The sequence below is a fragment of the Musca vetustissima genome, unplaced genomic scaffold, assembly GCF_032173495.1.
Source record: "Musca vetustissima isolate MV318-11 ecotype Yass unplaced genomic scaffold, APGP_CSIRO_Mvet_v1 utg66894, whole genome shotgun sequence".
NCBI lineage: Eukaryota > Metazoa > Arthropoda > Insecta > Diptera > Muscidae > Musca > Musca vetustissima.
This window is the reverse complement of record NW_026880756.1, coordinates 111-26,858: the sequence shown is the minus strand read 5'-3', so window position 1 is coordinate 26,858 and position 26,748 is coordinate 111. Positions and strand designations below refer to the sequence as shown.

General features: G+C 34.6%; 1 protein-coding gene across 1 annotated transcript; it reads right to left on the bottom strand.

Annotated features, from left to right (window-relative positions):
* Positions 1-552: 552 nt before the first annotated feature.
* LOC133326582 (uncharacterized protein DDB_G0271670-like) lies at positions 553-9,003 on the bottom strand (the record flags this gene model as incomplete). The annotated part of the gene is made up of 3 exons (XM_061535210.1): positions 8,923-9,003; positions 1,127-1,441; positions 553-1,075 (listed from the first exon to the last, which is right to left on the bottom strand). Coding segments are annotated over exons 1-3 (919 nt in total), but the record flags the coding sequence as incomplete, so codon positions are not given.
* Positions 9,004-26,748: the final 17,745 nt, after the last annotated feature.

Here is a 26,748-nt window from a genome sequence, read left to right as displayed (position 1 = left end):
AACATTTTTACGGTATGTTTAAGGTCCTAATCTGCAAGAATAACGAATATGTTCCTGATAAACATTTTACAATGTTGTTCCATATTCTGATATAATCCAAATATAAGGGTCTCAAGCGATTTTAGGTAGGTCTGAGTGTCCATCTTATGGAGAAGGGAGAAACATATTCGGTACTGTCAAACTTATCGACTTCTTAACTTTTCATTAAATAGCTAGCTGATTTAATTCATGGGAATTTGACGATTAATAAAATAAAATATGGGTATTTTTCCAATACAGTGCCCTAGGCCCTACATAAAATTATTACATAAATATTTAGAGTATAAATAATGTTCTCATCGGCTCCATAATATTTATTTTTTAACAGACCCAAAATAAATTCACCATAGAAAAAATAAAATCAATAGAAATCATCGTCAATCGCTTGTCACACAACACATCATCACGATTTTTCGGAATTTGGTCTATCAACATTTTCTTTACTTATTTTTTTCTGAGAAATTACTTAAACGAAGAGGATAACAACATCGACAATTGTCTGGCATTACTTACCTAATGTTGGATGAATATTTGATCCCGATGCTGGTGAATTGTTGCTGTTAATGTTATTGGAATTGTAAACGTTGGCAGCATTCAGACTTGTGTTACTGTGATTGCTGTTGGTCGATGATGCCGAACCGGCACTGACACTACCTCCACTACTGGTACTGCCATTGGCTAGATGATGATTCTGTTGTTGTTGCTGCTGCTGTTGTTGTTCGTTTAGAAGGCCACCAACGCCACTACGCTGGCTGCCACCATTCAATTGTTGGGTCATATGGTGTGGTATAGCTGTAGTGGTATCTGTACCACCACCACCACAACTGTTGCTATTATTGCTGCTGCTGTTATTACCTTTCGCAGGAGGATAGGGAAAATTGAGACGATGTTGCTGCTGTTGTTGTTGTTGCTGATTATCAATAGTCATTGGTGATGTTAGAGTATGGCTGCTACCATTTGAGCTTAAAGGCGATGTGATGCTTTCACCACTCGGTGTTAAATCATTGTGTGGTGGTGGCTGTTGTTGTTGTTGTTGCTGCTGCTGTTGCTTTTGTTGCTGATTTTTATGTTTATTATAGAAAAGTGCTGAGGCGGCTGCTGTGGCCGATGAGGGTGATTGGGCGTTATTGGAGCTGGCAGCAAATTTGTTTGTTCCACCAACCGTAGTTGTAGTTGTCGTTGAAGATGCCACAGATGTTGTTGCAACGAATGCCGCGCCAGCTGTCGTTGTCGTACTTGTTACTATCGTTGTGGCTGCCACAGACACTGTTTGCGCGTTTCCTGCTACTGCCGCTGCTGCTGTTGTTGTTGTATTATCCAATGACAATATCGTTTTCAAAGGTTTATTATTATTGACGGTTTTGTCATTGAGTGCACTGGAATCTAATGACTTGATATTTTTCTGCAAGATACAATGGAGAAGGACGAAAAGAGAAAGAAAGGTGAAGAAGGATAAGAAAAATGCAGAAAATCAGTGAACAAATATTTTATGGATGGCAAAGACATCGAAACACGGTGGGTTATTTTTGTTGTTATTTTTTTTTACTTTTATAATGAGATGAAATTGTAGTGGAGAGAAAAGTAACAAAAGTGCATGGCCCAAAGTACTTAAGAACAGAACAACTACATTTTATGACAAGCAATTCAGGTGTGTAATGAGGGAAAAATGAACCCATCCACTTCCCGTTAATAATTCACAAAAGGACCTTAAGAGAATGTCGGAAAAAATCATTGGAATATATAAATGTCTGTTTTTGATATATTTAATAGTAATTTGTTGACAAAGTATTCTGAGGAATTATGAAAACTATGCAATTTTGTTGAAACTGAAAATTCTGAGAAATTACGAATAATTTATTATTATATCTCATCAGGTATTGCATAAGAATTTAACATTTTCTGTGAACGAGGAATAAATTTATACACTGCCCAACTATGTTATAGAGGTGTTGTAGTCTTGTGTGGCGCCAATAATATGTAACGTCATGTAATATTGGGCCTTAGACCCACCTTTTATTAATAGCTGGGTCGATCTAACCACGTGTGTCTGTTCGTCCGTAGTTTATTTTGTAAGAAAAGTACAGGCCACAGTTATGGACAAATCGTCAAGTCAGTGCGTTTCTGCCCAAAGAAGACACCCAATGTATTTGATTATCACTAGTCAATATTTTAGAGAAATGGAGCAAAAATTTTAATTTTGTTTTGTTTTTATAGGTCACCAGGACATCACGAAGTTTTGATGAGGTTCGTTCAATATTTAGCGGGCCAAACGACTAATGGAAAAATAACTATAGACTAGCTTAAGAGATCTCTTATATAATACAAAAATTATCATAGACCTATATACTAACTACGAGCCGAATAGACTGCTGAAACAGTAAATCTTCACAGACGAAGTAATGCATTCTTTACAGACGGACTTATTCAAAAAGTCGTTAATAAACGGTGTGTATTTTGTGAAGAGTGCAGATTTCATAGAGAAGAACATATTTCTAGGAGAGGGTATTTATATATGGTTCTCATGATCTGAATTTGAAGAAGAGAGTTGGATAGAAATATAAACAAGGTATTTTTCAAAGACGAACAGAAGGAGGCCAAAAGCAGGTAGTCTTTAATAGACTCATAGAAGCAAGTATATGTTTAAAGACGAACCAGAAACTTTCACAAGAGAGATTCAGAAAGAAATAATTTTTTATAGACGAAGTGAAAAAAACATATATTTGATAGATGAACTGAATAGATTGTCCGAGGAGGGTCTATTATATAAACAAGTAAAAAAGCGTTAAGTTCGGCTGGGCCAAACTTTGGAAAACCTCCACCATAGGTATACTAAAGGATACTAGCATCGAAAATATAGGGTACATACCCAAAAGTGGTATGTACACCAAATACAAATTTCAGCAATTTTTATGCTCTACGCAACTATGTTGTCAGGGTATTATAGATTTGTGCAGCCTCACGAGTTTGTAACACCGCGAAATATTGGTCCTAGACCCACCTTTAAGTATATAGTCGATCTAGACATGTGTGTCCGTCCGTTCGTCCGTCTGTCCATTATAATTTGTAAACACGATACAGGCCAAAATTATGGACCAATCTTCACGAAATTGTGCATGTAGGGTGGGTTCTAGAAAATGAATCTTTTTGGTAAAGATCGGTTAATATTTACGGGATGAAATGGATCAAAAACTTTATTTTTGTCTGATTTTCTGGTCGCTCCAGAGACCGCAATTATGGCCCAAACAACGCGAATTTTTACATGGAGAAGGGCATCGGGCCAAAGAATTAGCATGACTGTTTTAATAAAGATCGGTCAATATTTAGGGTGGAATTACCGAACATTTGTAGATATCATTATAGAAGGTGCTATGGCTAATTGAGGACAGGTATAGCTCTATTTGGAAACTAAAATTTTTGCATTAGAATATATTTCTTTACGCTAACTATTAACAATACCGGAAATCTGAAGTGTCATTATATGGGGCTTAGACCTAAATGTGGGCTATAGCCAGAGATGGCCTGTAAGAAATAGTGACGTAAATGACATACATTTCCGACGTATAATACATACGTCAGAAACGTCGGAAACCTACCCAAATCCATTAGGTTTTTGACAAAATATCTATTTCCATTAATCAATTCGGAAATTACGCTGTTTTACTCAAATTAATAAAAAAATTCAAAATTTTCTTCTCAAAAAAATTTTAAAATTTTTATCAGTTCAAGTAAGGAATGGTCAGATATATGTAAAAATAATAGATATTCTTTAAAATAGCTGTATATGCTGATAATATTGAAATAAATGACGTTTACTACATTTATTACATTTTATACAGGTATATGACGTTTTCGACGTTTACAACTTTTTGACAGTCGAAAACCTAAATATTCGTCACACGGGCCATCCCAGGCTATAGCTCAAGGTTCTCGATATCCTCGGCAGGTGAAATAATTACAACAGAGTCTTAGATCCAAACCCAAAACGCGGAACAAATCAGATAACTATTTTAATATTAACAAATGAAAAAGCGTTCCTTTTGCCTGTTACAAACATATGCACAAAGGCAAAATATCCTGTACCACAGTGTGGGAAAGGGTATAAAAGGGGTTATATTGGGACTGCCCCTAAAAGGGCAAATATTAAAATTTTTTGGTAGGGGCAATTGTTACCACATACGACTACTAAATACAAAGTAACAGCGAATTCGGTTGAAAAGCGCGCTCAAGAACCGCAAAATACCGAAAAGTGGAGGGTACCCTTATATGGGGGCTACCCGAAAAAATTGACCTATATTTTTAATTTTTAGTGGAGATCTTCGAACTTGACTTGCCTGCAAACACATACGACTCTATGCAAAATATTGGCGATTTATCTCAATTCGTTTAGAGGCTAGAGTGATTCCAACTGACAGACCGACAGACAGACGGACATGGGTATATCGTATATCATACAATATAAATACTTTGTAGGGTCGGTAATGATTATTTCGATGAGTTACAAACGGAAAAACAAAATTAATATACCCTCCATACTATGGTGGAGGTTATAAAAAAAACTTTTTCCGATTGCAGTTCATGTTACAGTAATGTAACATAAACAATGAGTTGACATATGCATGTGGTATCTGACTGAAGGTTGATCTGTTTGGTTGAACTGCAGATTATTCCATCAGAAGTAGGAAAACGTCTCCATCATATTTGATCTATGTTTTGGAGCTAAAGTATCAATTTTGCGGACCCAAGAGTTTGTAACGCCGCGAAATATTAGTCATATATCGATTAGCTGAGTCGACCTAGACAGTGTGTCCGTTCGTCCGTCTGTACATTATAATTTGTAAACGCAATACAAGCCACAGTTATGGACCAATCGTTTCGAAATTTTGCATGTAGGATGGGTTCTGAAATAAGGAGACCATTATTGTTTTTTGACAATGATCGGTTTATATTAAAGAAATGAAATGGACCAAAAAGTTTATTTTTGTTTTTTTTTTGGTCGCTCATTATACCCTTCACCACACTGTGGTACAGGGTATTATGTCTTTGTGTAAATGTTTTCAACAGGCAAAAGGAAACGAAATAGACACATGGTTCCTTTTGAGAATATGCATAGAATCACTTTTTAAGTCGATTTATGCATGTCCGTCTGTCCGACCGTCCATGAATTTTTGTTAACAAAGTACAGGTCGCATATCTGATCCGATTTGGATGAAATTTGGCACAGTTCACTTATTTGGCCCAAGGACGAACCCTATTGAAATTGGGAAAAATCGGTTCAGATTTAGATTAGCTCCCATATATATTTTCGTCCGATTTTAGGTATATAGTGCACCAAAGTCCCCATATATCATTCGATTTGGCATAGCATTTTGAATTAAGCCTAGAACGACGTGTGTTAAATTTCCTGAAAATCGGTTTAGATTTTGATATAGCTCCTATATATATTTGGATTAATAAGTGAAGAACTCAAAATGTGCCCGAACATGTGACAAGTTTTGATAAAAACGGTTTAGGTTTCGATATTTTGCTTTAAATTTATTAACATAATTTTGTCCCATTGTAAGAAGCAACTCTATATCTGACCAAAATTTAGTATAGGTTGCAGAATGTTTAATTTCGTGTTAATGGTCCTTCAAAAATGCGACATATTATCGGCCCCGTCCGACTTTACTACTTTCCTTACTGGTTTTATTTTATTTTTATGAAAATCGGTAAGCGGGTCAAATGGACTCAGACTTTTGAAAAAATAACAAGATTTGTTTTTACTCCTTTAGGATATAGACCCAAGAAGTTGATAGTATATGCAAGAGGCGTGGTAGTTTTATTACATTCTGTTAGGTGTATACGTATGCTCATATTATTTAGTTTTAAAAAATACCACCCCAGAGGAAGGAAATGTAGCGCTAATGGTTAGGAAATTTTGCATGAGGTTCCGGTTATGGTCAAGGACGACACCTATAATTTTCGATGGAACGAAAAGTTTATTGTTTGGTTTTCTAGTCGCTCTAGACGCCGCAATTATAAGACCCACGCCAAAAAATTTCCATGTAAAATAAAAACCAGTGAGCGGAGCAGTATAGTCGGACGGGGCCGACCATATGATACCCTACACAACTTCCACGAATACCTAACTTTCTATGGTTCTATATTCAGAGCTTTGCCAATATTTCGCGATCTAATTCTAATATTCAGAGACTGTACTTGTCCAGATTCTCTTTACCGTGGGTTATGTTGTGATGTTGGGCTTTCAATTGTGGCCTATAGGCGAATCCAATAAAACACAAAAAAATAAGTTTTCGGTTCACTTCATCCCAAAATTATTATCTGATCATCACCAAAATTATAGGCGTTGTCCTGGACCATAACAGGAATCTAATGGAAAATTTCAAAGCGATCAGCGCCATATTTCCGCCCTCTAGTGTGGTAATGGGTTACTAAATAATATGTGAATACGTAAGCACCTGTAAATATTTACGTATAACTCCCACATCTGAGTACATACGACCATATAATTGGTATCAATTTAAAGGTCAACCACTCCAATTGACCAATTCTTATCAAAATAGGCATGCTTAATCTTTGGCCCAATCCGTATCTCCATGTAAAATTTCACGATGTTCGGGCCATAATTGCGGCCTCTGGAGCGACCAGAAAAACCGACAAAAATTTAGTATTTGGTCCATTTCATCCCCTAAATATTAACCGATCTTTACCAAAAACAATAGGGGTCTTCATTGGTCAGAACCCATCCTTCATGCAAAATTTCGTGAAGATTGGTCCATAACTGTGGCCTGTATCGTGTTTACAAATTATAATGGACAGACGGACAGACGGACGGACGACACACATGTCTAGATCAACTCAGCTAGTCGAGATATGACGATCGGTATACTTAAAGGTGGGTCTAGGACCAATATTTCGCGGCGTTACAAACTTTTGGGGCTGCACAAAGCTATAATACCCTGACAACATAGTTGTGTAGGGTATAAAAATTAAGTCTCATGGAGTAATATTTTACTCCTGGAAACATGATTTTTGTCTTTTAATCGGCCAAGAAACTGCAAATATCGCGAAATATTAAACTGGTTCGGATTATATATCTGTAGAAAGTTTGAATTCCGTGGTAGTTGTATATGGTCAGCCCCGACTATACTGCTCCGCCCACTGGTTTAGTATTGCACACACTAGATGGAGGAAATGTCTCACATGACGTTCCGGTTATAGTCAAGGACAATGAATGGACGAAATGTACCAAACACATAACTTATGTGTGTTTTTTCTTCAAGTCGCTCTAAATACCGCAATTATAAGCCGATCACACATGGGTAAGGGAATCTGGACAACTAATTACAAGGACTGACCGGTCAATATTCATCGGGACAAATCAACCAAGACCTTTATATGTAAAATACACGTATATTCACCCCGGAAAAACAAGGCTCGGAAAAAATGCCAGGGTAAGAGAGAGGAGCTGTTGCATCTAATCGATAAAATATCGCTAAGGCCCAGCCTCGGAATATACATCCGCAGAAAGTATGAGTTACGTGGTTGTTGTGTATGGTCGGACCCATACACTGATCCGCTCAATGGTCTTTATAATATAACTTGGCACACAAGCATCGTTAGAAGAGGATTTGGTGTTTTTGAAGTCAGTTATATTCTTACGTCATTGATGAAGTGGAGAACTTGGCGACTAAGTCTGAGTACTTGTTAAAACTGCCAGGAATCGACAAATACAGCCATAGAACACTGGTGGGTACGTTTATATCCCAAGGGCTGATTTATTTGGTCAACGCACAATTGTTATTTAAATAGGTTGGTATGGGCCCATATTTATATCACACGTATACATATTTTACTTCAATTCAACACTAAATTTGTTTAAGGGGACCCCCCATTCTCGGGGTCAAAATTTTTATTGACTTAATTTGTATCTACACTAATTCTAGATGATATAGCCGATTTATTGTGTCAGCATCAAGTGACGGCTGAAGGGCTTCTCAAACTTTAAACTCGAGTTCTCTGAATATTGGCTTTGCGAATGGCGGGCACGATAACTCAAAAACTAATAACCCAATCGATTCCAAATTTTTACACGTTTCTCTCTGAGTGTGTAGCTATCGTATGAACTAGGATAAAGCCAATCGGTGAAGATCTTCCTTATATTTTAACTTGGTTTTTGGTAAAATATCGGCGATTTTTCAAAAATACTGTTCCCTTAAATTATTTTACGTTGTGTAGAAGAGATTTATTATATTTTTTGATTCACATATGTGAGGTTACAGCATCTCTACTTTCAAATGGTGAAAATCATTCTGTTGAATTTTAAATTATGTGTTTTTTTTATTGTTTTTTTCTCTAACCCCAACATTAATTATTATTCATTTTCAATTTTGAACTGTCTACATTGCATGCAACACTGATTTTATTTCTATTTTTTTTTTTAATATTTTTTTCTAACATTTAAAACGGAAAATTAGTGAATAGCAAAAGGTAAATTCTATGGTTGAATGATAATGTAAAGGATTTCGAAAAACACGCTAAAGAGTGGGTACAATTTTTAATTTAAGATTTAAGGCCGATTACAAGTAGAGGGTTTGGTTCAAGAAACAGCAGTCAAAGATCACAAATAGAAGGGAAAGTAAGTAAACATGCAGAAAAAAGACATTAAAAATTCTAATCTAAAGGCAACAGCTGCTTCGGCTTGCCTCTACAAAGGTATGGGTTGGAAGATGGGGCAAGCAGGTCGTAAACAGGAAAAGAATTACATCAAAGGGCGGAAAATGTGATAGTATGAATTAAATGGTAACGAAAAACGAAAACGAACAACAAGAACAAACTATGAAGAAAGTGAAGTGGAAAATTTGCACTATCTGCACTACTTACTGATTCGGCCAACTTGTGTAGTGTGGCATTAATGCGTTCCGGATTACGCGGTGGTGGTTCTGGTGGCTCGGATGCAGCCATTGTGGGACCACTATTTGCAATATTTATTTGCATAATACAGGTGATAGTAGTGGTGGTAGTTGTGCGAAGTGTTTTCTCTTGGCGTTCTCTACTCTCTACAGTTAAGCGTTTCGCTAAATGTTAGTCTGATTGAATTTTAATGCATTTTTCTATGATTATTTCTATGACAACCTTGTGGGTTGTGTGTTTGTCGGAAAAAATGCTTAGAAGTTTTTTTTCTAGCATTCACACAATCTCATGCTGTCCCGTTTTTAGGGAAGAGTTACTTTTCTCTTTACTTGTTATTTTTTTCGAATACATTGGTTAATTAGGTGAAAGCTTGCACTTATTTCATACAGTTTTTGCTGTTGTTGTCAGTTTGAGTACATTACATAGCAAAGGACTGGACATTTAATTTGTTTATTGTTTACTTTTGTTGTTGTTGTTGCTGTTGTAGTTTTGCATTACACAAGACAGACGCAGACATTAACACACATGAATCATTTAAAGTGGTAAAACAACAATAACAAATGAAAATTGAAAATTCTTACAGTTACATTCAACCATCATGGCATGATGATGATGAGGATTCATTAAATATTTGTTGTAGAGTTTTGTAAATACATTTATATATATTTGCATGTGTGTGTGTTTATCTGAAAATACAAAGAAATGAAAATATTTGTGTTTTTATTTTTATTGCAATTTAAATAGTAATTCTTTAATGGAGGATTCTTTGAAATGATGGAAATGAAAATGTTTTGATTTTTTTTTTTTACTTTTGTTCAGCAGTTTTACTCTACATCGCACTGTGGTACAGGGTGTTTTTCTTTGTGTATTTGTATTTAACAAGCAGAGGGAATCAAGGTAGAACCATAGATATTTTAGACATTTACTACTAAAATATCATGGAATAAGACTCGGCTGGGTGTTAAGAATGTAAATGCAAATTTACAGACCTCTATCATGGACTAAATTGTAACTTATAATGAGGAAGAACGCTTTTCATTTGAGACATTTGTCGAACGAACTTTAGTTATTTTCGTACATCATTTTGATGAAATCGGATGAAAATATATATGGAAGCTATATCTAAAACTGAGACGTCTTCAATCCCCAAACGCAATATTTCATGTAAAGCAAACAGACATAAATCAGACAAAAATATATGAGGGAGCTATATCTATATCTGAGCTATATCTATATCGGATCTATATCTATATGATCTATGGTGCACCATTTACATAAAATGGGACTATAGTAGATATGTGAGCTATATTTTTAAATCTGAACCGTTTTCAAACATAACAAAAAGTATTCTAGAATAAATTCCATACTCACTGCTAAATTTCGTGAATATATAACAAAAATAGACTCCTCGGTGCGCCATTTATATAAAATCGCACGAAAATATATATATGGGAGCTATAACTAAATTTGATCCTATTTCAACATAACTTCACGGATGGCAACCTGTAGTAACTTCAATACGGTATGCAAAATTTTGTCTCAATCGAAAAACATTGGCTGTATGGTGCTCAATTTACATAAAATCGGAGGAAACTATATATGGGAAATATATCTAAATATCAATCAATTCTAACAAAACTTCGCATACATCAATCTGGAGCTAATTCAGGTGGAGGTTTGGTCTATCATTTACATAAAATCGGACGCAACTATATATGATAGCTATATCTAAATCTAAACCGATTTCAACAAAACTTCGCATACATCAGTTTGCACCTAATTCAGTACTCTGTCTTGATTTACATTTTATGGGATGAAAATATATATTGCAGCTATATCTAAATCCCAAACGATTTTTCCACTTTTAATAGGGTTTGTCCTTGGGCCAAATAAAAGAACTGTGCCAAGCTGTGTGATCCAAATGTGACCTGTAACTTGTTTACAATTTAACACGGAAAGACAGAATGACAAATATGCATAAATCGACTCAGAAAGTTATTCTATAAATATTCTCAAAATGAACCCTGTGTCAATCTCGTTTCCTTTTGGCTCTTACATGCACATGCACAAAGACATAATACCCGGTACTGCAGTATGGTAAAGGGAATAAAATGTGTACCAATATTAGAAAATATTTTGGAAATTCAAATAACCAGTCATCTGTGAAATGCCACCAACAATTGTGCAAAGCCTTCATGTATGAGTCATACCAAAACATGGACCGATGTTTTAGACCTCAGGTTTCTTTGAACCAATCCGTTTTAGATAATTTGTATTCGATTTACAAATGTCCGTCATTCCGTCTGGCTGGTACCTCCCACTCAAAATGGTCAAAAATTTGATGAATTATACCATACACAACTATGTTGTCAGGGTATTATAGCCCCAAAAGTTTGTAAGTATACCGATCGTCATATCTTTAACTAACTAACTGTCAGTTCGTCTGTCCCTTATAATTTGTAAACACGATACAGGCCAGTTATGGACCAATCTTCGCAAAATTTTCCATGTAGGTTGGGTACTGGGCAAAGAAGTCCCCCATTGTTTTTGGTAAAGATCGGTTAGTATTTAGAGGATGAATTTGACTAAATACTTCATTTTTGTTTCTTTTTCTGGTCGAAATTTTACATGGATAATGATCAGTCATTGGCGGGTCTGATGGACCCCCACTTTTGTATGAAAAATTACAAAATTTTTATTTTATGGCGTATATATTTACTCCTGAAGGACATAGACCCGAGAAGTTGATAGCATATCGAAGAGAAGTGTTTGGCCTTTAAATTGATATCAATTATATTGTCGTATGTACTCGGATGTGGGAGTTAAACTTAACTATTTATAGGTAGATTAGAGGGCATATAGCGCTGGACGCTTTAAAATTTTCCAAGAGGATTCAGTTATGGTCAAGTACAGTGCCTATAATTTTCGGTGATGAAAAATTTGGGATTAAGTGGACCGAAAACTTAATTTTTGGGTTTTTTCGAGTCGATCTGTAGGCCACAAGCCAAACATCACAACACAACCCACGGTAAGGGAATCTGGAGAAGTAATTAGCCCGGCTGTACTGAATATTGGTAATAATCGGCAAAATGTTAGCGTAAGGAAAAGGTGCTGTTGATCTCTAATCGGTCAAGAGGGCGCAATATCACGAAATATTGCTCGTGTACGAAATAAACAGAAAGTTACAGTTCCGTGGTAGTTGTGTAGAGTATCGTATGGCCGGCCCCGTACGACTATACTGCTCCGCTCACTATTTATACTCTTCACCACACTGTGGTACAGGGTATTATGTCTTTGTGCATATGTTTGTAACAGGCAAAAGGAATCGAGATAGACCCAGGGTTCCTTTTCAAAATATGCATAGAATCATTTTCTGAGTCGATTTATGCATGTCCGTCCATGTATTTTTGTTAACAAAATACAGGCCGCATTTATGATCCGATTTGGATGAAACTTGGCACAGTTCACATATTTGGCCTAAGGACGAATCCTATTGAAATTGGAGAAAATTGGTTCAAATTTAGATATAGCTCCCATATAAGTTTCGTCTGATTTTATGTAAATGATGCACCAAACTCCCAATATTTTTCCGATTGGGACAAAATTTTGCACATTGCACCGAATCAGGTCCATGCTTATGTGTGCGGAGTTTTATTGGAATCGGTTCAGATTTAGATATAACTCCCAAATATATAGGCGTCCGATTTGATGTGAGTGATGCACGAAACTCCCAATATTTTTGCGATTGGGACAAAATTTTGCACAGAGTACTTAATTAGGTCCAGACTGATGTCTGCGAAGTTTTGTTAAAATCGGTTTAGATATAGCTTCCATATATAGTTTCGTCCGATTTTATGTGAATGATGCAGCAAACTCCCAATATTTGTCCGATTGGCACAAAATTTTGCACAGAGTATTGAATTAGGTCCAGACTAATGTAGTTTCGTCCGTTTTTTTTTTGTTGTGAATGATACACCAAACTCCCAATATTTGTCCCATTGGGACAAAATTTTGCACATGAAATTTGGCAGAGGTTATTAAATTGAATATAATGATTACAAATGGTGTATGCAAAGGTTACTCAATTAGGTCCATGTGTTTATATATAGCTCCCATACATAATTTGACTCGCAATTTTTCATTGATTTCAGAAGGGTATTTGTGTGGGGTTTTTCAATTGGTTCAAATATTTATTAGAGAGCACATTTAATTTCGCCCGATTCCATCTCAATGGTCCTGCTAAGATTCTACGTCTGTTCTATCTACAGAATATTGTAGATATTAACATGACTTGCATGTACCCAAACTGGTGAACGCTATCATATAGTCGGCCTTGTCCGGTTTTTGAACTTTCCTTACGGTTCTTTTTATAATACCATGTCAACGGACTATCCGATTTGAGCCAAATTTTGCGAAACATATTATCTTTATCTATATTATATATATATATACCGACTGGTCTACACCTTCTGGTTTATCTTTCACGAAGTGTTAAAATTTTGAAAATGTGTAACCCAAAGCCAGGCAAATGGAATGGCAGATTTGATACAAAATGTGCACAATGTTATATTTCTTTCAAACATAAATCGACTTCGAAAATGGGACAAATCGGTCCCCTCCTTCTGGTAATCTACCCACAAAAATTTTGCTGAAAATTAATTTTATAATATTATGTCATTCAAATCGAATAGTACCGATTTGAACAAAACTTTGTACAACCTAATATTTATACCCTCAGCTTTATGGCTAATGAGAGCATATACAATTTGATACGGCAAAAATGTGTCCCATCGAAATATTGATTTTAGACCCCATGTCTCTTAGGACCCAATACGTTTCAGACAATTTGCAGTCGATTTACAAATGTCCGTCCGTCTGCCTGGCCGTCCGATAACTCTCGAAAGCAGTAATTTATTTCATCCAAACTTTGTACATTGTAGTATTTCTACCAAACTTAGTTAAAGTTCAAAGATGGGGAATATCGGTTAGTTTTATAATATCGACCGATTTATTATATTTACCAAGCCTAGATCAAGTCCGAAGGGTGGGCCCATCGATTCACTCCTTTTGGTACCTTTCCTAGATATGGTCACATTTTAAAATTTTTATAAATTCAATGTCATGCTAATAGAATGCCCGATTTAAACAAAACCTTACACAATTTATTACCTTTACCAAGCATTGACCAAGTCCGAAGGTGGGACCCATTGATCTACTTTTGCTGTTATCTTTCCCATAAATGGTGAATATTTTCAATTTTTATAAATCCCGTATCGAAAACAAGCTTTGCACAAAATCAAGTTCGAAGGTGGGACCCGCCTGCTCCCTCCTCTTATTTCTACTGGTTAATATTTTATACATTTCTACATTCAATTTGAAGCGAATTGCATAACTGATTTTATCAACATTAAATCCGCAACCTCTTTGATAAAAAACATATACTTCATATAAAGCGAATACATGCGAGTACCTACGCAAACGCAAATTAAAATACAAATTTTAACAAAGGCATAATTTTTGCAATTTATTTTTCACTATGTTTTGTTGGCCTAAACCCCATTGTTTCCTAATACATATACCAAGCCTTGATTTATTGACGAGGGGAATACAACATTTTCCAGTCTTAGTATATTTATGTGAGTAAAGGGCATTACTTCCAGCTTTCATTTTTTTCTTTATAGACCATAACCTCATTTATTTGTTTGCCTAAATAACAATAAATTCAACAGCCGCTAGAGTTATTTGCTACTCCCACAAACATTACGTCTTTGTTTTTCGTCGGCCCAAAGTGATATTAAAGACACATACACACAATAAATATTTGTTATGCCATTTTGGCCGCAGCAACTTGAGGAATTAAATAATAGAGCTCATGCCTTTCATTTCACTAAGACCAATCAAGCGTTTTACGCAAAAGAAACATGGATAATGAAATTCTATTGCCGAAAAATATATGGAAGAAAGAATGGAAAAATGGTTGTATTTGGTAACACAAAATATTACTCACTCTCCCTCTTGTTTTCTCTGAGGTGTTATGAGTTCTCCAGTTGTTGTGTTTTGCTTTGTTCAGCCTTCATTCAATTGGCCATAGAGCGATAACAAAAATGCTGCCAGTACTTCTTTTCTGGTTTTGAGTGTGAAATGTGAACACAAGAAATGACCCAAATTATATTTAAAATTCATGTCAATAGAGCTGTTTCTGATGTGGATGGTGTTGTCCTAATGGAATGAGCCAACACATTTTGACTTTCACAATAAAACCGGAGAAAAAAAAACAACAACTTGGTGGCACCACGAAACTTATAACCATGGAACAATTCACATTGGCAGGAAACGCAATCAGCCACAACAGCAAACACACGAAATGTTCGCTCTGACACAACACGCAGTGAGAGTATTTTTTTATTTTAAATATTCATTTAACTTTTAAAAGTACAGCGTTGAAAAAAAAACGCCAGAAAGTTTTCTCGCTACTTAACGCCCAAGGAGGCTTGAATGCATTTCGAAACTCTTGTTTCGTGTAAATTATGAATGAGAAAGAGCCAAAAAACGGAAAAAATACCCAACAAATACACTTCGTCTACCAATGATGGCATCTTTAATACAAAAACAATTTTTTCGATTTTTTTTCTCCAAACCAAAATACACAATTTTATATAATTTATGTACGACGTAATGTTCTGATGTGAACTCGTTATGCAAATTTCGTAACGTTGAAAGAAATTGGAGTAGGCCAATAGTGCGTATAAGTGATGGCTGACAAGGTTTATTTAATTCATCATACGCCACCTTTGTGCATTATAAGCCGGATATATGTATGTAATGTGGATGGTGTAAAGGTGTTTACAGACAAATATTATTGCAATGGGAAAAATATTAACAAAACAGTAAGGAAAGTAGAAAAGTCGGACACGGCCGACTATATGATACCCTTCACCACTATGGGTTTATTAAACAGGACTTTTAACATGTAATTGGATGAGATAAAATATGTGATATTTATCAAAATGTGAATCGACTTAGATCAATCCATAAAGTATGTAAATCGACTTCAAACAAATATTGGGCAATGTCTGTACTTCTAAGAAACGCAACAACGTTATTCTATTATCAATTACGTTGTGCAAAATTTCATGTCAATCTGACAAACATGAGGAGTTTGATGCACCATTTACTTGAAATCCGACTAAAATATATATGGAAGCTATATCCAAATAAGAACCGATTTTAACGGAACTTGTCACAGTTTAGGTTATACTAATTTCAGTATTTTTTGTTCCTATCAGCCATATATTGATTTCTTGGTGCGTCAATTATATAAACTCAATCTATAATAAATAAGGGAGCTATATCTAAATATCAATCGGTTTTCACGAAACTTGGCACACATCATTCTGGACTAACTTCAGGTGCACCAAAGTCCCTATATATCTTACGATTTGCAAATTCGGTGCAAATCGTAAGATATATAAGTACTTTGGTGCACCTTTTACATTAGAGTAACTTCGGGTAATGTGGACCACCATTTTCTTTTTTTGATATTGTGGGCGTAACAACGGTAAAAAATAAAAACAAATTGTTTTCACAGCATGGTAGATTTGTTGGCTAATTATATTCCAGGTCAAAAATTATATGTATTTGTCCATAAAAATGTTATTGCATTATATTTCAAAAACTCTAAACTGCAAATAAAAATAACTTGGCGGGTAATGTGGACCAGTATGTGTGGGTAATGAGGATCAATAAGTTAAAGGTAGGTTGTGGATTAATTGTGATAAATTTCAATTTTTTGCACTCTTGGGTAACAATGAATGCAATAATATATGGGTCCATGTTTTGGAATAGCCCCCATTTAAGGGTACCACCCCATTTGCGGTATTTTGAAGGACCTTGCTACATTATACAACCGAGGCACCTATAATTTCGGATATCGAGTTTTCAGAGGATAGAATACCTCCTCGCATATTAAATGCGCCCTTGTTTCAAACTCGTCCTCATGAAAATGTCCTACTTTTTTATAGTGGTCCACATTACCCGACATTGAATATTTTTATTTAAAAATAATTATCGGCTTCAAAAATTAATAAAAATTTAAAAATAACCGAAAGTAATTACAGATAAACGTGTATTTTTCTTAAAGAAAACAAGAAAACCACATAACCTCTTTATATTCGAGAAAAACAAAATGTTCGACTATTTTACAAAATCGTTCGACTATTGTGCTAACAAATTTTCAAATCACACTTTTACAATCAGAGCTACAATTTCACCTACTAAATTTTCAACATTGCAATTATTTATTAAAAACCAAGTTTGATGTTTGTTTTCACTGATTAGGAAAACATTTATGAAGGCGGCATTGTCATATTTGAAGCATTTTCTTAGATGTGGGGTGGTCCACATTTGACGCATGGTCCACATTACCAGAAGTTACTCTAAGGCAACCCCCCATTCTCGATTTTATTTTTCAAAGATTTACAATGGGCTGGTAAATCAATACCAATGCTTGTTTAGGTTTGTAACTTTGCATATATATATTTGACGATTTAAAAGAGAAGAAAAATACTTTACAAAAAAAAAAAATTGTAATTGTTTTGTTGTTGTTTTTTGTAATTAAAGAGAAGTCCTTATTTTTGATGACGGGCATAATAACTCCCCACTGGAAAATCGGAATCCGAAAATTCCAACGGTTTTAGAAAGAGTAAATGTCTGGCTCTCGTATGAACTACGATTATTGACTTCGCTCTAAAATTAACAAAATGGCGGACCTTTGAAAAAAATATTTTTCGAAAATCGCCGATTTTTGACCACAAACCAAGTTAAAAAATAAGGCAGATATTCACCGATTGGCTTTATCATAGTTCATACGATAGCTATACACTCACAGAGAAACGTGTACAAATTTGGAATCGATTGGGTTATTAGTTTTTGAGTTATCGTTCCCGCCATTCGCAAAAGAGAAAAACGCGTCTAATGTTTGAGAAGCCCTTCAGCCGTCACTTGATGCTGACACAATAAATCGGCTATATCTTCAAGAGTTCTTGAGATTTTCACATGAAATTTTGTAGGGACATTCTTGAATTAGTGTAGATTCGAATAAAATCAAATTTTTGTCACCGAGAATGGGTGGCTTCGTCCCCTTAAGTCGGACGAAAATATATATGGGAGCTATATCTAGATCTCAACCGATTTTAATTCAGTACGTTATGTCAAATTTCGTGCAAACCGAATGATATATAGGGACGTTGGTGCACCATTTACATAAAATCGGACGAAACTATATATGGGAGATATATCTAAATCTGAACCGATTTCTACTAAACTTAGCACACATCATTCCAGACTTGATTCAATACGCTGTGAAAAATTTCGTGGAAATAGAAAGACATATAGGGAGTTTGGAGCACCATTTACCTTAAATCCGACGAAATTGTACATGGGAAGTATATCTATCTGAACCGATTTTTCCCAAATTCAATAGGGTTCGTCCTTGGGCCAAATAAGTGACCTATGCCAAATTTTATCCACTTCGGAACATAAATGCGACCTGTACTTTGTTCACACAAATACATGGACGGACGGACATGCGTTAATCGACTCAGAAAGTGATTCTATGGATATTCTCAAATGGAACTATGTGTCTATCTCATTTCCTTTTGCCTGTTATAAACATATGCACAAAGACCCTGTACCACAGTACGGTGAAGGGTATAGAAAATAAAAACGTCGTTAAAGTCGGACGGGCCGAAATTTTTTAATCCCAATCAAAATTTCTTAAACTGTCGGGAACTTCATTTGGTGACTCTGTCGTTGTAAATTGTATACTAGTAGAATGTTTTGTTGGAAAATTGTGGTTAAAACCTTAAAACCCCGAAAATGGGGTGGTATCGTTATATGGGAGCTATATCTAACGTCCGGGATTAATATTTTAGTGAGAAGATTTTAGAACCCATGAGAACCCAAAACAACACATTGGAGCCAATTCGGTTGAAAACAAGCCCAAAGCACCCGAAAATACTTTGAGGGTACCATTTTATTGGGAAGATTTTAGATCCCATGTGAACTCAAAACAACAAATTGGAGCCAATTCGGTTGAAAACTAGCACAAAGCATCCGAAAATACTGAATAATTTGAGGGTACCTCTTTATTGGGAAGATTTTAGATCCCATGAAAACCCAAAACAACAAATTGGAGCCAATTCGGTTGAAAACATGTCCCCCTAAAATACTGAATAATTTGAGAATAGTACTTTATGTGGGCTACACTGAATTATGGGCGAATTTTGGACGAATATTCATATCAAATTTAGTCAATTTGATTGTAAAACGTGCTAATATGATGCTTCACCGTTATATGGGGGCTACTCTTAAAAGTAGTCCGATATATCCCATTTCCAATACCAAACATAATAGAGTATTAGCGATGTATGTTCAAAATTTCAAAGCACTGTCTTGAATATTGTGATCTCTATCGTGATTTCAGCAGACGGAGAGACATGAATCGAAATAACATTTTATTCTAATCAAGAATATATATATTTTTAAGGAGTTTCCGAAGATTATTGTGTCGTGTTGAAACGGATATCCGTGGTCTTCTATATATATATATATATATATATTGTCACAATAGGACAAGTATAGACAATTTGGTGGATCATTTACACAAAATCGGAGGGAAATGTATATGGGAGCTATATCTAAATCTGAACCGATTTTCTCCAAATTCAATAGGTTTCGTCCTTAGGCCAAATAAGTAGTCTGTGCCGAATTTCATTTCTTTCGGAAACATGCCCAAAGACATAATACCCTGTATCTTAGTGTGGTATATAAAACTAGAAAACGTAGTTTTATATACCAACATTTATTTGCTATGGTCAAATGATTCTTGTAATTCCAAAAATAAAAGTGTGCCAAATAAATATATTTTTTAAGAAGGCCCTTTCTCTGAGAACCAAAAAATTTACATTATTTTCTATCTATATTCCTTCAGAAAAAATAACGTGCAAAATAGGGCTTGTTACAAATGTATGTATATGACGACGAGAAAATCCATATTTTATTTCAGTTCTTTTCAAGCACTGAGTTCCAATTACTTTTGATAAAACATCAACATTTTAACACACATCTTATATCCAGAAGAAACAAGAAACAGCATGACTACACAAAAATTTCAGGTTACATTGTATGAATACAGCGCCTCTTTTATTGCCAGCATGCATCTTAGCATAATAAACACATAAACAATATTTTAGCTCATATGCGGAGAAAATTATGGCTCAAGGTTTCCGTCATAATATTTTTCTTCCTTTTTTATCTTTTTGATATGTTTACTACTGATATACATTCTATCTATCTATGTGAAATGTAATACATATCCGGGCTTATACGTGTTTAAATTTCCTTAAGCACACACATCGACACACACAGGCACTCACACACATATTTATGTTTACATATTCCTGTGTGTGTGTGTGTTTGTAAACACAACAAGGCTGAGAAAGAAAATAAAAACAACTCACATTTTAGCTTTACAAACATCCTTAGTAACTAAAATTTATGCTTAAACAAGGATCTCAGCTATGAAAGGGAAAAAATTATGTTGTTTGTAAACATCCTCTCGCCAAGGATAGGCAGATAGACAGACATACAGAAAGCCATATACAATTATATAGTAAGAAGGTTGTTTTTATGCATCGTTTGTTTTCAACGTTAGCAATCACTGACATATCATCTTAACAATGTGTCAAGTAGGTTAGTTGTTGTTTTGCTTTCCATTTTTTTTGATCCTATCATTAGGATTTGAGAGCTAACCTAACAGTATTAGTGTCAGGAAATGTATGAAAACGTATTATCACTAATTAGAAAATGAAAGGAAAAAGAGAGAAAGGAAATAGTGAAAAGAAACCAAAGAGAAAAAAGTAATAATAATATATCTAAAGGTTTTATAAAGAAAGCGTAAATTAAATAGTGTGGATTATCTAAAAAACGTGGAACTCTAAATGCATGGAATTCCCCCAAAAGCACCGCAGACATTCAATAGTTTTTTTTAGAATCTACGTCCACAGGATTGAGTATTTAAAAAAAATGAATGTTCAACAAAGCCATGCTTGTAGCCCAGAATTTCTTCAAAAATATAATTTGAGGAAAATTCAAAAATATATCCTTCAAAATTGACGCCACCATAAATGAGTTTAAAAAATGAGTTAAAAAATCAAAAACTATGTACCACTTTTAAAATATTCGAAAAACACCTGTCTTATTTAAAAATATTAAAAGATACCCGACCCTATAAAAAATACGTAAAAACCTATTTGAACAAGAATTTGGAAACACCCGTTTCGATAGGAAAAATATTTTTTTTTTAAATCCACACCATAGTTATTCTTGTTGGAAAAATATTTTTGTATACCCTCCACCATAGTATGGAGGTTATATTAATGTTGTTTTTCCGTTTGTAACACATCGAAATAATCATTTCCGATCCTATAAAGTATATATATTCTTGATCACCTATATAATCATTTCACCTGCGGAGGATAGCGATATAAAAAATTAGAACGTAAGATTCGATAATGAACTCTAGCCGCATTTAGACCTAGCCCCTGTGTGGAGGTTCCAGAAGGAGTGGACCGTAATTCCCCATTTTCGAATTTTAACTAAGTTTGGAAGAAATAATAAGATGGGCAATGTTTGGACGAAATTTAAATTTTCTGAAACGGATTTGGTCCAAAGAAACATGGGGTCTAGACCCAATATTTCGATGAGGCACATTTTCACCGTGTGCCATAAGGCTGAGGTTATAATTACCCATAAAAAATTTTTGAAATATGTATTATGGTTTACATTATGGTTTACATAGTCCGTTTTAAGAAATGTCGGTATGAGTCCACTTTTTGGTATGTTCCCTATATTTTCATTTCCAGTACCTGTAAGTATATCTATGGTATCGCAGTATATCGGCCCCGCCCGAACTCAACGCTTTTTCACTTCTTTAATTTACGCCTATATGGTTGTTGGTCGTTTTTCAAATCTAGGCCCAAAGGAAATCTCCCTTAAAAACCATTTAAACATCCTCTGATATAGTGCTCCTTGAAAAAATATTTCTTAAGAAATCCACGTCTGTTGTGTCCTTGAGAACATATTTCTTAAGAAATCCACGCCTATTGTGGTCCTTAAAAATATATTTCTTAGGAAATTCGCTGTTGTGGTCCTTGACGACATATTTCTTAAGAAATCCACATCTGTTGTGGTCCTTGAGAACATATTTCTTAAGGAAACCACGCCTGTTGTGGTCCTTGAGAACATATTTATTAAGGAAACCTAAATATTGACCGATCTTTATCAAAACAGGCATGCTTTTTCTTTGGCCCGATCCCCTTCTCCATGCAGAAAATAGCGGTGTTTGGGCCATAATTGCGGCCTCTGGAGCGACCAGAAAACCGACAAAAATAAAGTTTTTGGTCCATTTCATCATGAAGATTGGTCCATAACTGTGGCCTGTATCGTGTTTACAAATTATAATGGACAGACGGACGGACGGACACACATGTCTAGATCGACTCAGCCTTGTGTTGGTCCTTGAAAAAATATTCTTTAAAAAATCCACGCCTTGTGTTGGTCCTTGAAAAAATATTCTTTAAAAAATCCACGCCTTGTGTTGGTCCTTGAAAAAATATTCTTTAAAAAATCCACGCCTTGTGTTGGTCCTTGAAAAAATATTCTTTAATAAATCCACGCCTTGTGTTGGTCCTTGAAAAAATATTCTTTAATAAATCCACGCCTTGTGTTGGTCCTTGAAAAAATATTCTTTAATAAATCCACGCCTTGTGTTGGTCCTTGAAAAAATATTCTTTAATAAATCCACGCCTTGTGTTGGTCCTTGAAAAAATATTCTTTAATAAATCCACGCCTTGTGTTGGTCCTTGAAAAAATATTCTTTAATAAATCCACGCCTTGTGTTGGTCCTTGAAAAAATATTCTTTAAAAAATCCACGCCTTGTGTTGGTCCTTGAAAAAATATTCTTTAAAAAATCCACGCCTTGTGTTGGTCCTTGAAAAAATATTCTTTAAAAAATCCACGCCTTGTGTTGGTCCTTGAAAAAATATTCTTTAAAAAATCCACGCCTTGTGTTGGTCCTTGAAAAAATATTCTTTAAAAAATCCACGCCTTGTGTTGGTCCTTGAAAAAATATTCTTTAAAAAATCCACGCCTTGTGTTGGTCCTTGAAAAAATATTCTTTAAAAAATCCACGCCTTGTGTTGGTCCTTGAAAAAATATTCTTTAAAAAATCCACGCCTTGTGTTGGTCCTTGAAAAAATATTCTTTAAAAAATCCACGCCTTGTGTTGGTCCTTGAAAAAATATTCTTTAAAAAATCCACGCCTTGTGTTGGTCCTTGAAAAAATATTCTTTAAAAAATCCACGCCTTGTGTTGGTCCTTGAAAAAATATTCTTTAAAAAATCCACGCCTTGTGTTGGTCCTTGAAAAAATATGCTTTAAAAAAATCCATGCCTTGTGTTGGTCCTTAAAAAAATATTCTTTAAAAAATCCACGCCTTGTGTTGGTCCTTGAAAAAATATTCTTTAAAAAATCCACGCCTTGTGTTGGTCCTTGAAAAAATATTCTTTAAAAAATCCACGCCTTGTGTTGGTCCTTGAAAAAATATTCTTTAAAAAATCCACGCCTTGTGTTGGTCCTTGAAAAAATATTCTTTAAAAAATCCACGCCTTGTGTTGGTCCTTGAAAAAATATTCTTTAAAAAATCCACGCCTTGTGTTGGTCCTTGAAAAAATATTCTTTAAAAAATCCACGCCTTGTGTTGGTTTTTGCAAAAATATTCTTTAAAAAATCCACGCCTTGTGTTGGTCCTTGAAAAAATATTCTTTAAAAAATCCACGCCTTGTGTTGGTCCTTGAAAAAATATTCTTTAAAAAATCCACGCCTTGTGTTGGTCCTTGAAAAAATATTCTTTAAAAAATCCACGCCTTGTGTTGGTCCTTGAAAAAATATTCTTTAAAAAATCCACGCCTTGTGTTGGTCCTTGAAAAAATATTCTTTAAAAAATCCACGCCTTGTGTTGGTCCTTGAAAAAATATTCTTTAAAAAATCCACGCCTTGTGTTGGTCCTTGAAAATATATTCTTTAAAAAATCCACGCCTTGTGTTGGTCCTTGAAAAAATATTATTTAAAAAATCCACGCCTTGTGTTGGTCCTTGAAAAAATCTTATTTAAAAAATCCACGCCTTGTGTTGGTCCTTGAAAAAATATTATTTAAAAAATCCACGCCTTGTGTTGGTCCTTGAAAAAATATTCTTTAATAAATCCACGCCTTGTGTTGGTCCTTGAAAAAATATTCTTTAAAAAATCCACGCCTTGTGTTGGTCCTTGAAAAAATATTCTTTAAAAAATCCACGCCTTGTGTTGGTCCTTGAAAAAATATTCTTTAAAAAATCCACGCCTTGTGTTGGTCCTTGAAAAAATATTCTTTAAAAAATCCACGCCTTGTGTTGGTCCTTGAAAAAATATTCTTTAAAAAATCCACGCCTTGTGTTGGTCCTTGAAAAAATATTCTTTAAAAAATCCACGCCTTGTGTTGGTCCTTGAAAAAATATTCTTTAAAAAATCCACGCCTTGTGTTGGTCCTTGAAAAAATATTCTTTAAAAAATCCACGCCTTGTGTTGGTCCTTGAAAATATATTCTTTAAAAAATCCACGCCTTGTGTTGGTCCTTGAAAAAATATTCTTTAAAAAATCCACGCCTTGTGTTGGTCCTTGAAAAAATATTCTTTAAAAAATCCACGCCTTGTGTTGGTCCTTGAAAAAATATTCTTTAAAAAATCCACGCCTTGTGTTGGTCCTTGAAAAAATATTCTTTAAAAAATCCACGCCTTGTGTTGGTCCTTGAAAAAATATTCTTTAAAAAATCCACGCCTTGTGTTGGTCCTTGAAAAAATATTCTTTAAAAAATCCACGCCTTGTGTTGGTCCTTGAAAAAATATTCTTTAAAAAATCCACGCCTTGTGTTGGTCCTTGAAAAAATATTCTTTAAAAAATCCACGCCTTGTGTTGGTCCTTGAAAAAATATTCTTTAAAAAATCCACGCCTTGTGTTGGTCCTTGAAAAAATATTCTTTAAAAAATCCACGCCTTGTGTTGGTCCTTGAAAAAATATTCTTTAAAAAATCCACGTCTTGTGTTGGTCCTTGAAAAAATATTCTTTAAAAAATCCACGCTTTTTGTGAGTCCTTAAAAAAATCCACGCCTTGTGTTGGTCCTTGAAAAAATATTCTTTAAAAAATCCACGCATTGTGTTGGTCCTTGAAAAAATATTCTATATAAAAATCCACACTCGATGTAGTCCTTGAAAAAAATTCTTTAAAAAATACCTGCTTGTTGTGGTCCTTCAAAAAGTAGTCTTTAAAAAAATGTCCGTTTGTTTTGGTCCTTTATAGAAGTCCTCATTTATCCTTTAAATTTTGCTCTAGAAAATCTCTGATCCACCCCAATACTTCCCCTTAACTTATGTATAGGTTATCCATGAATTATATTCTATGTAGCTGACATTTCCTTTTTGTGCTCGTTCCATCTTCACTTCAAAAAGACGTTACTTATATTTATTTTGGTATCTTCTATAAGATTTCATATGTTCGTGGTTGGTCTTTACTAGGTTTATTATTATTGTTATTTTTATTATTATAATAATTTGAGAAAGATTGTAATGTTAACAAGCGGAAAAGGCCGACACTAACACACACACATACAAAAATACATCAACCTCAGCGTAATTGGAAGAAGAAAACATTATGAGTTACAAGCGAACAGCAATAAGAGAAAAAAAAAATAGGATGATAATGACGAGTTGTTGATGTCGTGATAAATGGAATTTTGGGCAAAGCAATTGCCTGCATGAAGAAATGTCAGTCAAAAATGAAAGCAGGAATAAAAAAACACAAGGAATTTGTTTTTTTTATTTTAGGCTGTAATGGCATAATGGCTTTTAAGAGATTGGAATTTGGAGCTAGAAGTGGTGAAACTCATTAAAACTGGCTTAACTGGGAAGAAATACCATATGAAATGAAATGGAGAAAACACAAGGGGTATTTCGATATAACCAATCATTAGATACCCTATATTGTCCACAGCAGTCTCAAAGCCTTGATTAACATAGACATTAGGATATGAGCCCTCTTCATGGAAAATTTAGGGCTCTCGTTTGAATTTTAAATAAATTAAATAAAATGTTGTTAAGAAGTTCCGACCTGTCTGACCTTCCTCTTATTTTCAATTTATTTTCAAATAAAAAACTACTTCTTAAAATAACTTTGAATGCCTTCATTATTTCTTATTAAATTGCAATTGCATTTCTTATCGTAATTTGTTTTTTTTTTTCTCCTTTACACTGAAGAAAATACAACTTTAAGTTGGCCAGATTTGTAAGGATTGCAGTACACTTATATTTTTGTTAATTGAATTTCATTTGCAGATTATGTGGATTAAACTTTGAAGATCTTATTTCGCAATACAAATCCATTGAATAAATTAGCAAACGGTGTATTTTCTTTATTTATTTCCCCGCCTTCCTTTCCCCTACAATATATATCTGGTAAGTATTATCCCAGCTCATTTGTTGTTTGTACTTGGAGTAAAAGTGAGAAATAAAACTTGTAGTTTATTCCATTCCATCCACTGTAATTTGACGGATTAGTATTATAATCAGATTGTACTTACTGCACAAAGTCAGATGGCTGTGTGATATATGTGTGGGTGCGTGTGCACGGTATGTATGTGTATTAGTAT